Below are 13522 nucleotides of genomic sequence, written 5' to 3' on the forward strand. Positions count from 1 at the left end.
GTAGTTATTATTACTGTTAGTGATGTCATTGTTGTTAGATAGGACAGAGAGAAATGGATAGAGGAGGGTAAGACATGGGGAGAGACAGACACCTGCAGACCTGCTTCACGGCCTGTGAAGTGACTCCCCTGCAGATAAATAATATTTTCTTCCTATTATAGAGAGAAGCAGAGGAGGGTGTACATTACTGAATAACAGTTTTCCTTTTCATCCTCATCTTCTTTTTTCTGCCACCAGGGTTATTTCTTGAGCTCAGTGTCAGAATTTCAATCCATGGCTCCAGAAAGCCATACTTTCTTTCCATTCTATTTGGTAGGACAGAAAGAAATGGAGAGTGGACAGAGATAGAGAGACACCTGCAGGCCTGTTCACTGCTCATGAAGTGTTCCCCTCTCAGGAGAGAAGCAGGGCTCAAACCTAGGTCCTGTGTCATAGAGATGTGTACACTTAACCAGGTGCACCACTGCCCTTCACTTGATAATACTTAATTTGTATAACATTCTTGCAAGGTCCTGTGTCATGGAGATGTGTACACTTAACCAGGTGCACCACTGCCCTTCACTTGATAATACTTAATTTGTATAACATTCTTGCATTTTTAACTGTTTTTTTTTATTGACAATGACACTACAGAGAAGCTTAATGTGGTATGATCACTCTAAATAGTATAATTTCCATGCTTCCATAATGATGTTAATTTAAAAAAAAATTTATTTATTCCCTTTTGTTGCCCTTGTTGTTTTTTATTGTTGTAGTCTTTATTGTTGTTGTCATTTGTTGGGCAGTACTTCAGCTCCCCCTGCTCCATTGCTTAACTGTTGTGGTCTATTTACATAATCACTTTTACCTGAGACCCCCTCTGCCTGCAGGGCACTGTTTAATCCCACTGGTTCACACTCTCTTTTTGCTCTGCCCCCTTTTCATAGTCACATCCTGTTTTCCACCATGTAATCCCCACTGGTTCGAGCTCTTTTTCCACTCTGCCCCCTAATCCTATGTTCTTCCTTTTACACCCTAACACTTCCTTCCTGGAGAGTATAAATGCATGTGAATAAAGGCAGCATGGCATTGGGTTCCTGCTCAGCCATGAGAGTTCCTGGTTCCTCTCCCACACTGCTGAGTAGGCAGCAGCCTAGGTTGGCTCTGGCAGAGTTCTCTCCAACCCAGAGAGCACGTGCCCAGGAAGAAACACCCTCAGGCTAGCCCGGCAGTCGTTGGATAGGACAGAGAAATGGTAGAGGAAGGGAAGAGGTGAGGAGCCCGGAGCTTGAACGGGATCCTTATGCCAATCCTAGTGCTTTGTGCGGCAAACCTAGAAGAAGAAGTGCTTTGTGCCACATGCACTTAACCCGCTGTGCTACCGCCCAACTCCCCATAATGATGTTAATTTTACAAAGAGCTATGTGTGGCTAGACATGTTTCATTTCTAATAAAATGACATAATCTTCATTATCTGTTCTTTTTTTAATCTTTTTAAAAAATTATTTATTTCTGAGAAGATAGGAGGAGAGATAGAAGCAGCCATCACTCTGCTACATGTGCTTTTGGGGACTGATCTCATGACCTCATGTTTGAGAGTCCAGTTCCTTAGCCACTGTGCCACCTCCCAGACCACCCCATCTTTTTCTTTTACCACTGTGGCTTCATTATAAATTCATTAACCCACTGGCCATTTTCTTTCTTTATATTTTTGAGTTTTATATAGGTGAAGAGAATTTAATAAGGAAAGTGAGGTAGAAAGTAAAGTAGAGATATCTCTGTGTGTGTATCATATGAAATTGTTAGTCATATATGATAAGTGAAATTAACGTTTATTTTCTTTTTCTTCTGCTTATTATATTAAATCCTTCCAGGAATATTTTTAATTCTAATTTTTACTTTTTATCTATTTATAAAAAGGAAACATTGACAAAACCATAGGATAAGAGGTGTGCAGCTCCACACAGTTCTCACCACCAGAACTCTGTATCCCATCCCCTCCCCAATAGCTTTCCTATTCTCTGTCCCTCTGGGAGTATGGACCCAGGGTCATAGTGGGTTGCAGAAGGTGGAAGGTCTGGCTTCTGTAATTGCTTCCCCGATGAACATGGGCGTTGACTGGTCGATCCATACTCCCAGTCTGCCTCTCTCTTCCTCTAGTTGGCTGGGTCTCTAGGGAAGTGGCGCTCCAGGACTCATTGGAGGGGTGGTCTGTCCAGGGAAGCCTGGTTGGCATCATGCTGGCATCTGGATCCTGGTTGCTGAAAAGAGGGTTAACATACAGAGCCAAACAAGTTGTTGACTAATCATGAACCTAAAGGCTGGAGTAGTGCAGATGATGAGTTGTCTCCATTTTGCATATAGTTAGTAGGCATAATTTATATATTCCAAAGGGCTTGTGGCTATATTAGTTTTTTTTTTTTTCCTTTCCCCTGAGCCTGACATCTGATATGCAGGTTGATCCAAGTTACTGTCTGGAAAGATGATGTCATGACTGGAAAAGAACAGAAAGCTGGATCAGGGAAGAAAGTAGCTCCCTAATATGGGAAAGGGGTATACATATTGTTGACTGTAAACCCCATCGATTTGATGTCATCTGGGGCCCAGATTCAGCTTAGGAGCCTATGTGACCTCTGCATCCCTGTAGATCTGAGCTCACATTCTGTGGTCATGCATAGGAACAACCATAAAGGTCACAAGTTACCTAGTGAGAGGACACAGGTTCCAGCGTCCAGCCCCCACATGCAGGAGTGAAAGTTTAGTAGTGGTGGCGTAGGCTGCAGGTATGTCTTTCCCTCCATTTTATGTTACTCTATCATAATAATAAATGTTAAAAAGGGGGTCGGGCAGTAGTGCAGCAGTTTCAGCGCACGTGGTGGGAAGAGCAAGGATCAAGGTACGAGTCCTGGGCTCCCCACCTGCAGGGGGTTGCTTCACAGGTAGTGAAGCTGGTGTCTGTCTTTCTTTCCTTTCCTCTCCATTTCTCTCTGTCCTATACAAGGAGAGCAATGACAACAACCATAATAATGACAACAAATGTGAGGGCCACTGTTACTTTATATTGTCCTTGAAGTTTCTCCATACTATAACCCAACAAGTTACAGCTGCAGAGCAGCTGCACCTTATCCTTGAAAAACCAGTCTCGATGTGCTTACTTACAGTCCAGCAGTAGTTCTGTAAATGAAGGTCATTACAACACCAAAACCCAAAATTTGCTTAACAGACAAAACTGCTGGACTGTAGTCAAAGAACTCCTTGACAAGCAAGTCTGAACTTTAGGTGGCCCCCCCTAAAACCCCCCCTCTTGATGTGCATACAACTAATCTGCCTCTCTTCAGGCCTCACATGCCACTATTGGGAAATGCATGTAGCCCAGGCTTAAGCTTGCTTCAATAAAGAGTGTTTGCTTTTACATGTGATTCTGGCCTCCACTCTGTGCGAATGGGATCTGATCTCTGGGTATAACACAAGAACAACAACAACAAAATGGGTGGGGGATTGAAAAAAGAAAAAGGAGCGATAAATGGATCACACAGGTAAGACTTTAATTAGCTGTGGTCTATCACAGCTGATCCAGGGACTCAAAGGGGGCAGGTAGGAGGGTCGGAAAGCGGTGAGGACACAGTGTGGCTGGAGACTAAGGGGTGCTGACACTAACCTGGGCTCCCTAGCCACAGAAACTCTGCAGAACCGTTATGCTACCTAACCTTTTTTTTTTTTTTCTAATTTTATTTATTCATTATTAGAGACAGAAATTGAGAGTAGAGGGAGAGAAACAGAGAGAGACCTGCAGACCTACATCACCACTAGTGAAACTTCCCCCTGTAGGTGGGGACCAGGGACTTGAACCTGGGTCCTTGCACATTGTGGTATGTGCACTTAACTAGGTTTGCCACTGCCTGGCCCCGTGCTACCTACCCTCTGCATATGACAGTTTTGTATATCAACACTCCCTTGATTAAATGATTGTTTGGTCATTCATTTACTTATTTACTCATTATTTTAAATTAGTGGTTTAATAATGATGAACAAGATTGTTGATTCCCACCACCAGAGTTCCATGTCCACCAGAGTACCCTCCACTGGAGGCTTCCATATACTTTATCCCTCTGGGAGTATTTTTAAGGTCTGTTTTTTTTTTTTTTAAATTTTATATGTATTTAACTATTCTCTTTCATTCCCCTTGTTTTATTATTGTTGTCATCGTTGTTCTATAGGATGGAGAGAGGGGGAGAGAAAGATAGACACTTCCAGACCTACTTCACTGCTTGTGAAGCACTGCCCCATAGGTGAGGAGCTTGGAGCTTGTGCCCAGATCCTTAAGCCAGTCCTTGTGGTTTGGGCCACCAGGAGTGTGTATTTTATTGCAACCAAAGTCATGGCTGTGGCTTAGTTCCAGCACTGTGAATCCACTGCTCCTGCTGGACATTTTTTCCTTTTTTTTCTATTTCATTTGATAGGACAGAGAAAAATTGAGAGGGCAGAAGAAGAGAGGGGGACAAGGTAGTGGCATGCCTAATTAAGTATACACATTACAGTGTGTTGGGCAGTGTGCCAGCTCCCCCCTGCTCCATTGCTTAATGCTGTGGTCTATTTACATAGTCACTGTTTTACCTAAGACCTGCCCTGCCTGCAGAGCACTGGTTTAATCCCACTGGTTCACACTCTCATTTTGCTCCGCCCCCTGTCCTAGTCACAGGCTGTTTTCCACCATTTAATCCCCACTGGTTCGCACTCTCTTTTTGCTCTGCCCACTGTCCTAGTCACAACCTACCACTTCATTCTTGGGATGTATAAAAGAATCTTCTTTTCTGATTAAACACATTGGAATGCCTTCTGGCTCCGAGAGTCCCAGAGTCTCTCTCCTGCGATGCTAGCCAAGTTCCTGATCCCTCTCCCACGCAGCAGCTTAGGTTGGCTCCAGTCGAGTTCTCTCCAACCCAGAGAGCACTTGCTCGGGAAGAAGCACCCTCAGGCTATCCCAGCAACAGTGTACAGGGATCTAGGTTCAAGCCCCTGCAGGGGTAAAGCTTCATGAGGGGTAAAGCAGGGCTGCAGGTGTCTCTATCTCTCTCCCTCTCTAGCTCCTCTACCTTCAGTTTCTCCCTGTCTGTGTCCACTAATAAAGATAAAAAAGAGTATTATTAAACAATGAGAGAGGGAATCAAATCGAGTGGTAGTACAGCAGGATCAGCGCAGGTGGTGCAAAGTGCAAGGACGGCATTAGGATCCCAGGTTGAGCTCCTGGCTCCTCACCTGCAGTGGAGGCGCTTCACTTGTGGTGAAACATGTCTGCAGATGTCTGTCTTTCTCTCCCCCTCTCTGTCTTCTCTTCCTCTCTCCATTTCTCTGTCCTCTCTAACAATAATGACATCAGTAACAATAATAATAATACTTATAACAAAAATGGAAAATAAGGGCAACAAAGGGAAAATAAATAATAAAAACTTAACAAATAAAAAACTAATGAGAGAGAGACAAAAACCTTCAGCCTTGGTTCATAACTCATGAAGTTTTCCCTCCTGCAGTTGGGGAGCAGGGGCTTGAACCTGGTTCCTTTTACATGGTAGCATGTGCACTGCACTAAAGCCCCACTGCCCAGCCTCCAATGAAAACATTTTTTTATATTTATTTTTATTTATTTATTCCCTTTGTTGCCCTTGTTGTTTTTTATTATTGTAGTTATTATTGTTGTTGTCATTGTTGGATAGGACAGAGAGAAATGGAGAGAGGAGGGGAAGACAGAGAGGAGGAGAGAAAGATAGACACCTGCAGACCTGCTTTGCCTTTGAAGCGACTCCCCTGCAGGTGGGGAGCCAGAGCTCGAACCGGGATCCTTATGCCGGTCCTTGTGCTTTGCGCCACCTGCGCTTAACCCGCTGCGCTACAGCCCGGCTCCCGAAAACATTTTTTAATACAGGGTAAGGTTTTGCATCATCTAAATAAGACCAAAAATAACAAAGAAAAAGAAAAATGAAGAAATAGAAAAGGATTGTTGGGAGTTGGGCTGTAGTGCAAGCAGTGAAGCAGGTTTGCAGGTGTCTATCTTTCCTCCTGTCCGTCTTCCCCTCCTCTCCATTTCTCTCTGTCCTAGCCAACATTGATGACATCAATAACAACAATAATAACTACAACAATCAAAAAGGCCAACAAAAAGTGAATAAATAAATAAACATTAAGGAATTTTGTAGCCAGATCTGTAGTTGGTTCACTGAGTGAAATGTCTGCCTTGCTCCGTGTGCAGCCATCTTCTGGCCAGCCCTGGCCCTGTTCTAGGGTAGAACAATTGAAGAGCCCCAGTTTCTTTGGTTCTTGGGACAATCAGCAAAGAACTGAAGAGTGAAACACAGGAGTGTCGGTTGGGGCCAGGTGTCGGGCTGCACCGTGGAGTAGAGAGAGAAGGTCCAGAGCAAGTGGGGTACACAAATCTTTATTATTGGATGGGGGGGTGGCTCAGGCCACGTGGAGTCAGCCGACAATGTCCGTTCCCACTACCTCATCACCAGGCAAGAGTGAGAGAGAGAGAGCCCAGAGAGAGGGCGGGGGTGGGGGAAGTGAGAGAGCTTTTATTGGGCAACAACCAGGGGTGACGTGTGGGGGCAGGATTGGTTGAAGGGGGCACTGCTAGGATTTCACGGGGTGTGGTAAAACTTGGGGGCAGAGACTGCATCAGAATAATTCCTCAACATCATCTCCTTTCCCTTTATATCTGAATGGACACAGAAAAGAAATATGGAATGGAGCAGGCTTAAATGTTTTTAAGAAATGCCGTGCTCAGGTGGGAAGATGTACTTTCTGTGGAGGAGGGAAGGCTTAAATGTCTTCCAACCTTGTGAGATTTATGTGTCCCCCTGTGCTCAACCCCTCTTTAGAGAGAGAGAGACTTACCTGGAGGGACTCATCTTATAGGTTTAAGCGCAGCCTGCTCAACCATCTTCTCACAATATCTCTACATCTTTTTCTATCTTTCTATCTAGTCATAGCATAAGATGGTTCAAAATCTGTAGAAGACTATGACAGAGGAATAGTGGTGTAGGGGTGAGCAGAATCCTTTTGGGCATAAACGTAAATGATATAACAAAACAGGAAGGGACAAGTAGGGGAGTAGTAAAAGCCAGTGTGATGTCAAGGGAAAGATTGGTGTGTAAAGGAACGTTCCCTGTTTGGGGGGGAGGGATAAGGGTACATAATGAGGGGGATGTGGGAGGGCATGACCCACCAAACAGAGAGGCTATTTGGCATTGTATAGTCCTCAAGGCAACAGTCTGTAAAGTCTTTGAACTACTCAGGATCAGTATATGAAAAACCAGCAGTGTGAAGGGAAATAAGCTGCTTTAAAATTGTGTAAAGTGTTTATAGGGTATGCCAGCAAGTCCAATACAAGTCTCAGTCTAAAGTAGATGGCTAGGGGAAGAAATGGCAGGGGATGAAACGCTGCATGAGGAAGGTCAGCTGCTGGAATTCTGCTTTTCTGTAGATAGCTAGCTGGAACCGCCAACACGTGACAGGCAAATCAGAAGCAGAAACGGCAAGCAGGCATTAAGAAAGTTCTGTCCTTGGAGTCTGTGTATCAGGTTCTTTAGATCGCGTTAAGTGACATCTAGGGTTTCGGGGGGGTATGCCACTGTAGTCGTGCCGTCTAGTGGGTGACGTCAGGCTGTGCAGGGGTTCAGATGGTTTTTCCCAGGATTCCTGTGAAAGAAACACAAACAATCTGCTTCTCGTGGTTAATTTGAACTTGTAACAAGTTAGAGGTTTACTATACTTGATACCTCGATGATTATAATTGGTTTAAATATCTTTATGATTTATTTAAAGGTCATCTAATGTGACCTGTAGCAGTCTCTACACAGGATCTTGAGACCAATTTTAGTTAAAATATGTATTTTGAATTTTAACTGTTTTTACTTTGGACTATAAACAGACTCAAATTACTTAGAGAGTTAACGCATTTTTGTGACAATGATTTTAACATTTACAGTGCCATATTGATGCCAGATCTGTTGTGGATTAATTTCCACAAGATAATTTACAGGGCACTTTTGGGGGCCCTAAAAAAGTGTCCTGTATAAAGAATTTATATTTTAGTTTTGGGAATGTATTGTCACGTTAAACATTTAGACTTTTGCCTTAAATAGTTACCTTAGCAAATTAATTTTTACCTTGCCTGGTAATAATGTAGCTGTAAGGTTATACTTTTGACCGTTAAGTTAGTGTTACCAAACTTGAGACATACCCATAAACATTTAGTTATAACACACTGGAGGAAAAAAAAACATTTGTTATAAAAACATATCATTTTAAAAACAAATTTATATCTGTCAGTCACACAGTTTAAGAATAAACACTTACATATATACCAAAACTATATATAAAAATCAAAAGAGGGAGAAAAACAAAAATTTTGGAATGTTTCTGGACATCTCCAGAAACTTTGGCTGCATCCAGCATTTTTATATAAAGTCAATTACCTTTTAGAGTACTCTGAGCAGATGGGTCATGCAAAAAAATTTTTGGTCATTCAACACACTCACTCACAAAACACAACTGGCCAGTTATAACATAACACATTCAGGGAAAGGGTAGGAGAGAGGTCTCTGTGAGCCAGATTTTGTAGGTTCTGCCATGTCGTATTATGGGTCCTGGGATGTATCCTGCATCTAGTCCTCTTGTAGTATTTCTTGTTCTTTTGGGATAACAGCACCATCCTTCGGGTATTGTTGGACATGGCGGGCAGGAACCCAAACAGGTTTATAGTAATTTTGAGGGAAAACACATGCGAAACCCCTTCCCATGGTCAATAGGGGGTCAGGCCCTTTGCAAATTTTATCGAGTGGCTCTTTCCATTTGACCATAATAGATGGGAGCGTAGATGGTGTTTGCCAGTGAAGAATAATAGGAGATAGGTCCGAATTATTGTAAATATTAAAGAGAGTTGTTTTATTGTTGTACTTTTTATTGTTGTTAATTGATGTTGATGTTTTTATAGTTGGATAGGACAGAGAAATGGAGAGAGGAGGGGAAGACAGGAAAGACTGACACCTGCAGACCTGTGAGGTGATTCGCCTACAGGTGGGGAGCTGAGGGCTCAAACTGGCATCATTACTCCAGTCCATGAGCTCTGCACCACATGTGTTTTAACCCACTGACTACAAATTGACTCTATCCCACATTTTTAATTGCACTATGACTAAACATCTTGGTTAAAGTGATTATAAATCTCTTTCTGTGCATTTACTGTGGTTGTTTGTTACTCTAATGAGTTGTATGAGTACATATATTGCTCATTAGCACTTTGATGTATAGCATGTAAATATGTTTCCTTTTTTTTTTTTACTTCATCTTTTTGTCTTGGTGATATTGTCTTTGGTCTTGTCATTATGCCAAGTATATTCATTTTTGTGTATTCTCAGTGGTTCATTTCTCCATTTATTTATCTTTAATGTTGATCTCAGGTTTCTGAAGACATTTCCAAATCAGATATTATGTACTGTAATGAGGATGACTTCTATAGGTTTTTTTGGTTATTGTTGTAACATCCAAATGCATCTTAAGGAACATAAGACCTTTCACTACCAGACTTTCCACAATGGCTCCCTCCTCATAGATTCTTTTTGTATTTATAAATTATATTTTACTTCCTCTGATAGAGAAATTGAGAAGGATGTAGCTTACTGTAGAACAATTCTTTTTTTTATATTTTATTTTATTTTATTTTTTAATGTTTGTTTATTTTTTTTTTAAATTTTTTATTTAAGAAAGGATTAATGAACAAAAACATAAGGTAGGAGGGGTACAACTCCACACAATTCCCACCACCCAATCTCCATAACCCACCCCCTCCCATGATAGCTTTCTCTAGCCCTCTGGGAGCATGGACCCAGGGTCATTGAGGGTTGCAGAAGGTAGAAGGTCTGGCTTCTGTAATTGCTTCCCCGCTGAACATGGGCGTTGATTGGTCGGTCCATACTTCCAGTCTGCCTCTCTCTTTCCCTAGTAGGGTGTGTCTCTGGGGAAGCAGAGCTCCAGGACACATTGGTGGGGTCTTCAATCCAGGGAAGCCTGGCCAGCATCCTGGTGGCATCTGGAACCTGGTGATTGAGAAGAGAGTTAACATACGAAGCCAAACAATTTGTTGAGCAATCATGGATCCCAAGCTTGGAATAGTGGAGAGGAAGTGTTAGGGAGGTACTCACTGCAAACTCTAATGTACTTCTGCTTTCAGGTATATATTTTGCAGTAGTTTATGGATACGTGTGAACATAAGCTCTCTCTCACAGAAACTGGTGTATATCTAGGTTATGGGACTTTGTTAGAAAGTGAACTACCTGAGATGAAATTAGAGTGTACTATGAAAGGAAAGGTCTCACCCGAGTAATGAAGCCGAAGGGTTGTCATTCCACATGTGAAGTCTCTGGACACAGTCTGAGGTGAAGCATGTTGAGGTGGCAATCGTTGCGTTGGTTAGGTTGTGATCGGTGGATGCAATATTATTTGGTTAGGATTGGGAGACACATACGGGAAAGTGGGCCCTGTCCAAGGGTTCCAGGACTGGGGGAAGTAGGGGCTCTATAGTGGAGATGTGAGGTTCCTGCTGTCTTAGGGTTCAAAAAGACAATCAATAGTTAATATTATCATCACATTATTTGGTAATTGGGTTAACTTTGAAAAGTCCTTTTGTTAGGGTTTGCTGTACAGTATCCAGTATCTTGTATATAGCCGTGCTATTGGATGCTTCTAATCTACTTAGTCTAGGCTTTTGAGAGAGTCCGCATATCAAATACACAGCCTATATATTAAAAAGATTCAGTTTGTGTTTTGAGAAACTTTGAGACATACAACTGATTTTCCCCCTCTCATATTAATTAACTACTGATTTATATGTCTACATTTTGCTAGGAGTGTACATAAACACCATTCCCACCACCAAAAGACTGTGACCCATCCCTCCAACCACTCCCACCCCCCACTGGCCCAGGAAGATGCATGTCTATCCCTCACCACAGGGTTTTTACTTTGGTGCCCTATGTAGAACAATTCTTGTCCTCCTATTCTTTTTTCTGCCACCAGGGTTATTTCTTGAGCTCATTGTTCAAAGTTTGAATCCACTGCTGCAGAAAGCCCGTTTTTCTTTCCATTTTATTTGATAGGAGACACCTGAAGGCCTGTCTCACTGCTCATGAAGTGGCCCCATTCAGGAGGGAAGCAGGCCTCAAACCTAGGTCCTGTGTCATGGTGAAATGTACACTTAACCAGGGGCACCATTGCCCTGAACCTGATAATACTTATTTTATTTGTATAACATTCTTGCATTTTTAACCCTTTATTGGACACTGACACTGCAGAGATGCCTAATGTGTTATGATGACTCTAAATAGTATATTTCCATGCTTCCATAATGATGTTGATTTTACAAAGAGCTATGTGTGGCTAGAGATGTTTTCATTTTTTTTTAAGATTTTATTTATGAAGAAGAGACTGAGTAGTTAATATGCTAACCTGCTGCCGCTCACATTTTCTCACATGAACACATTGCACATATTTTAGGGCTCAGTGACCTTTGAAGATGTAGCCGTGATATTCACTCAAGAGGAGTGGGCACTATTGAATCCTTCAGAGAAGAAACTCTACAGAGATGTGATGTGTGAAAACTTGAGGAACTTTCTTTCCATAGGTAACTCTAATCGCCTTAATTTTTCAACTAGAAGGCAAGTCACTTTTTGTTCACCAATGTAGAAATGGAGACAGTGTTATGTGAGCAGAGTTTGACTGTGACTCATAATGGATCACAAATTCAGTCTTGTGGTCCGGTAGATAGTGCAATGGATAAAATATTGGATTCTCGACCATGAGGTCTTGAGGTTGGTCTTTGGCTACACATGTATTAGATTGATGTCTGATTCTTTCTCTCAGACTACCTTTCTCATGAATTAAGAAATAATTATTTATTCCCTATTGTTTCCCTTGTTTTATTATTGTTATTGATGTTGTTATTGTCGGATAAAACAGAAATAAATTGAGAGAGAATGGGAAGGCAGAGTGTGGTAGACAAAGATAGACACCTGCAGACCATTTCACCGCTTGTGAAGCAACTACCCTGCAGGTGGGAAGCCAGGATCTCAAACCAGGATGCTGAGGCCGGTCCTTGCGCTTTGTGCCATGTGTGCTTAACTGGCTATGCAACCACATGACTCCCCCAAAAATAAATTCTTTAAAAAGCTTTCAGGGTGGGGGTAGGTAGCACCATGGTTATACAGACTCTCAGGCCTGAGACTCTGTCAAGTCCCAGGTTCAATCCCCTGCAACATCATAAACCAGAGCTGAGCAGTACTCTGGTAAAAATAAATGAGTAAAAACAAATTCAATCTATTTGTATAATTTCTTTCTTTTTATGTATTTATTTATTCATGCAAAAGATAGGAGGAAAAAAACAATCAGCCATAACTCTGGTACATGTGCTGCTGGGGATTGAACTCGGGACCTCATGATTGAGAGTTTAGTGCCTTACCCACTGTGCCACCTCCCAGACCACTGTTTGTATAAGTTCTAATGTTTTATATATTTTGTAATTTTTAGAGAAAATACAAGAACTTTCCACCAAAGAACAGCATAACTTGCACAGGAGTCAACAAAGGTGAGAGTTAAATTTACAATAAAATGTGATGTACCACCCAGAAAGCTATTGTGTTTTCAATTATTTTGTCTCTGTGTAATTTACCTAGATCTGGTGCCTGCATAGTTTCCCCGTATTAGGCCGGGTGCTTGAACCCAGATCCTTAAGACTTGTCCTTGTTCTTTCTGGAACCTACGCTTAACCTGCTAATGCTACCACTCAACTCCCTACTTATGCATTCTTAATTGTGTGTTCTCTACTGACTTAATAATTGCATAGGAGCTCTTTGAATACAATTTATTAAAAATGATATTTATAATAAAAACAAAATTTATAATCACTGCCACAAATAGATTAATTTTTATATAATCTCATCAAAGATAATTCATGACTAGGTTATAGAATAGTTGGACAAGTGACTCCAATATGATATATGTGACATAGATGATTAAAGTTCTTATCTGAGTCACTGGCAACAAAAGGACGATAATGGTGTTCTACATTATGTGTCTATTCCCCATGTTATAGGAACATCTTTCTCACATGTAACAAGGAAATGGAAGTCTTAAAAAGGGGGAAAACTCTGTCAACTCCCAGGTTCAATCCCCCACACCACCATAAGCCAGAGCTGAACAGTGCTCTGGTTAAAAAAAAAAAAAAAGGGGGGCAAACATGCTTAGTATTTATAAAATAGTACACTTGGAAACAATAAGAGTATCTATAATGTATGAATATCTATATGTTTATGATACGTAGATGTAGCCCTTCTAGAAAAGATCAATATTTTCAGTGAAAAATTTCAACAAAATGCCAAAACTGGCTGTTAACAAATACTGGTTCAATTAATATATAGAAAATACCTGTAAAGATATCATTAGTTGTGGCATAATATACTTAAATGAAAGTATGTAGTTTTTACCAGTGTTTATC

At 41.4% G+C, this 13522-nt stretch overlaps 1 protein-coding gene across 1 annotated transcript in view; it reads left to right on the forward strand.

The window, feature by feature from the left end:
• LOC132542436 (zinc finger protein 709-like) overlaps window positions 1-13522 on the forward strand; it is a 112247-nt gene that overhangs the window by 45113 nt on the left and 53612 nt on the right. Inside the window, exons 2-3 of the mRNA XM_060205053.1 lie at window positions 11527-11653; window positions 12556-12613. Of these exons, the coding sequence (XP_060061036.1) occupies window positions 11527-11653; window positions 12556-12613 (185 nt within the window). The remainder of the gene's footprint in view (window positions 1-11526; window positions 11654-12555; window positions 12614-13522) is intronic.

This window comes from Erinaceus europaeus, chromosome 13 (assembly GCF_950295315.1).
Source record: "Erinaceus europaeus chromosome 13, mEriEur2.1, whole genome shotgun sequence".
In the NCBI taxonomy this organism is placed as follows: domain Eukaryota; kingdom Metazoa; phylum Chordata; class Mammalia; order Eulipotyphla; family Erinaceidae; genus Erinaceus; species Erinaceus europaeus.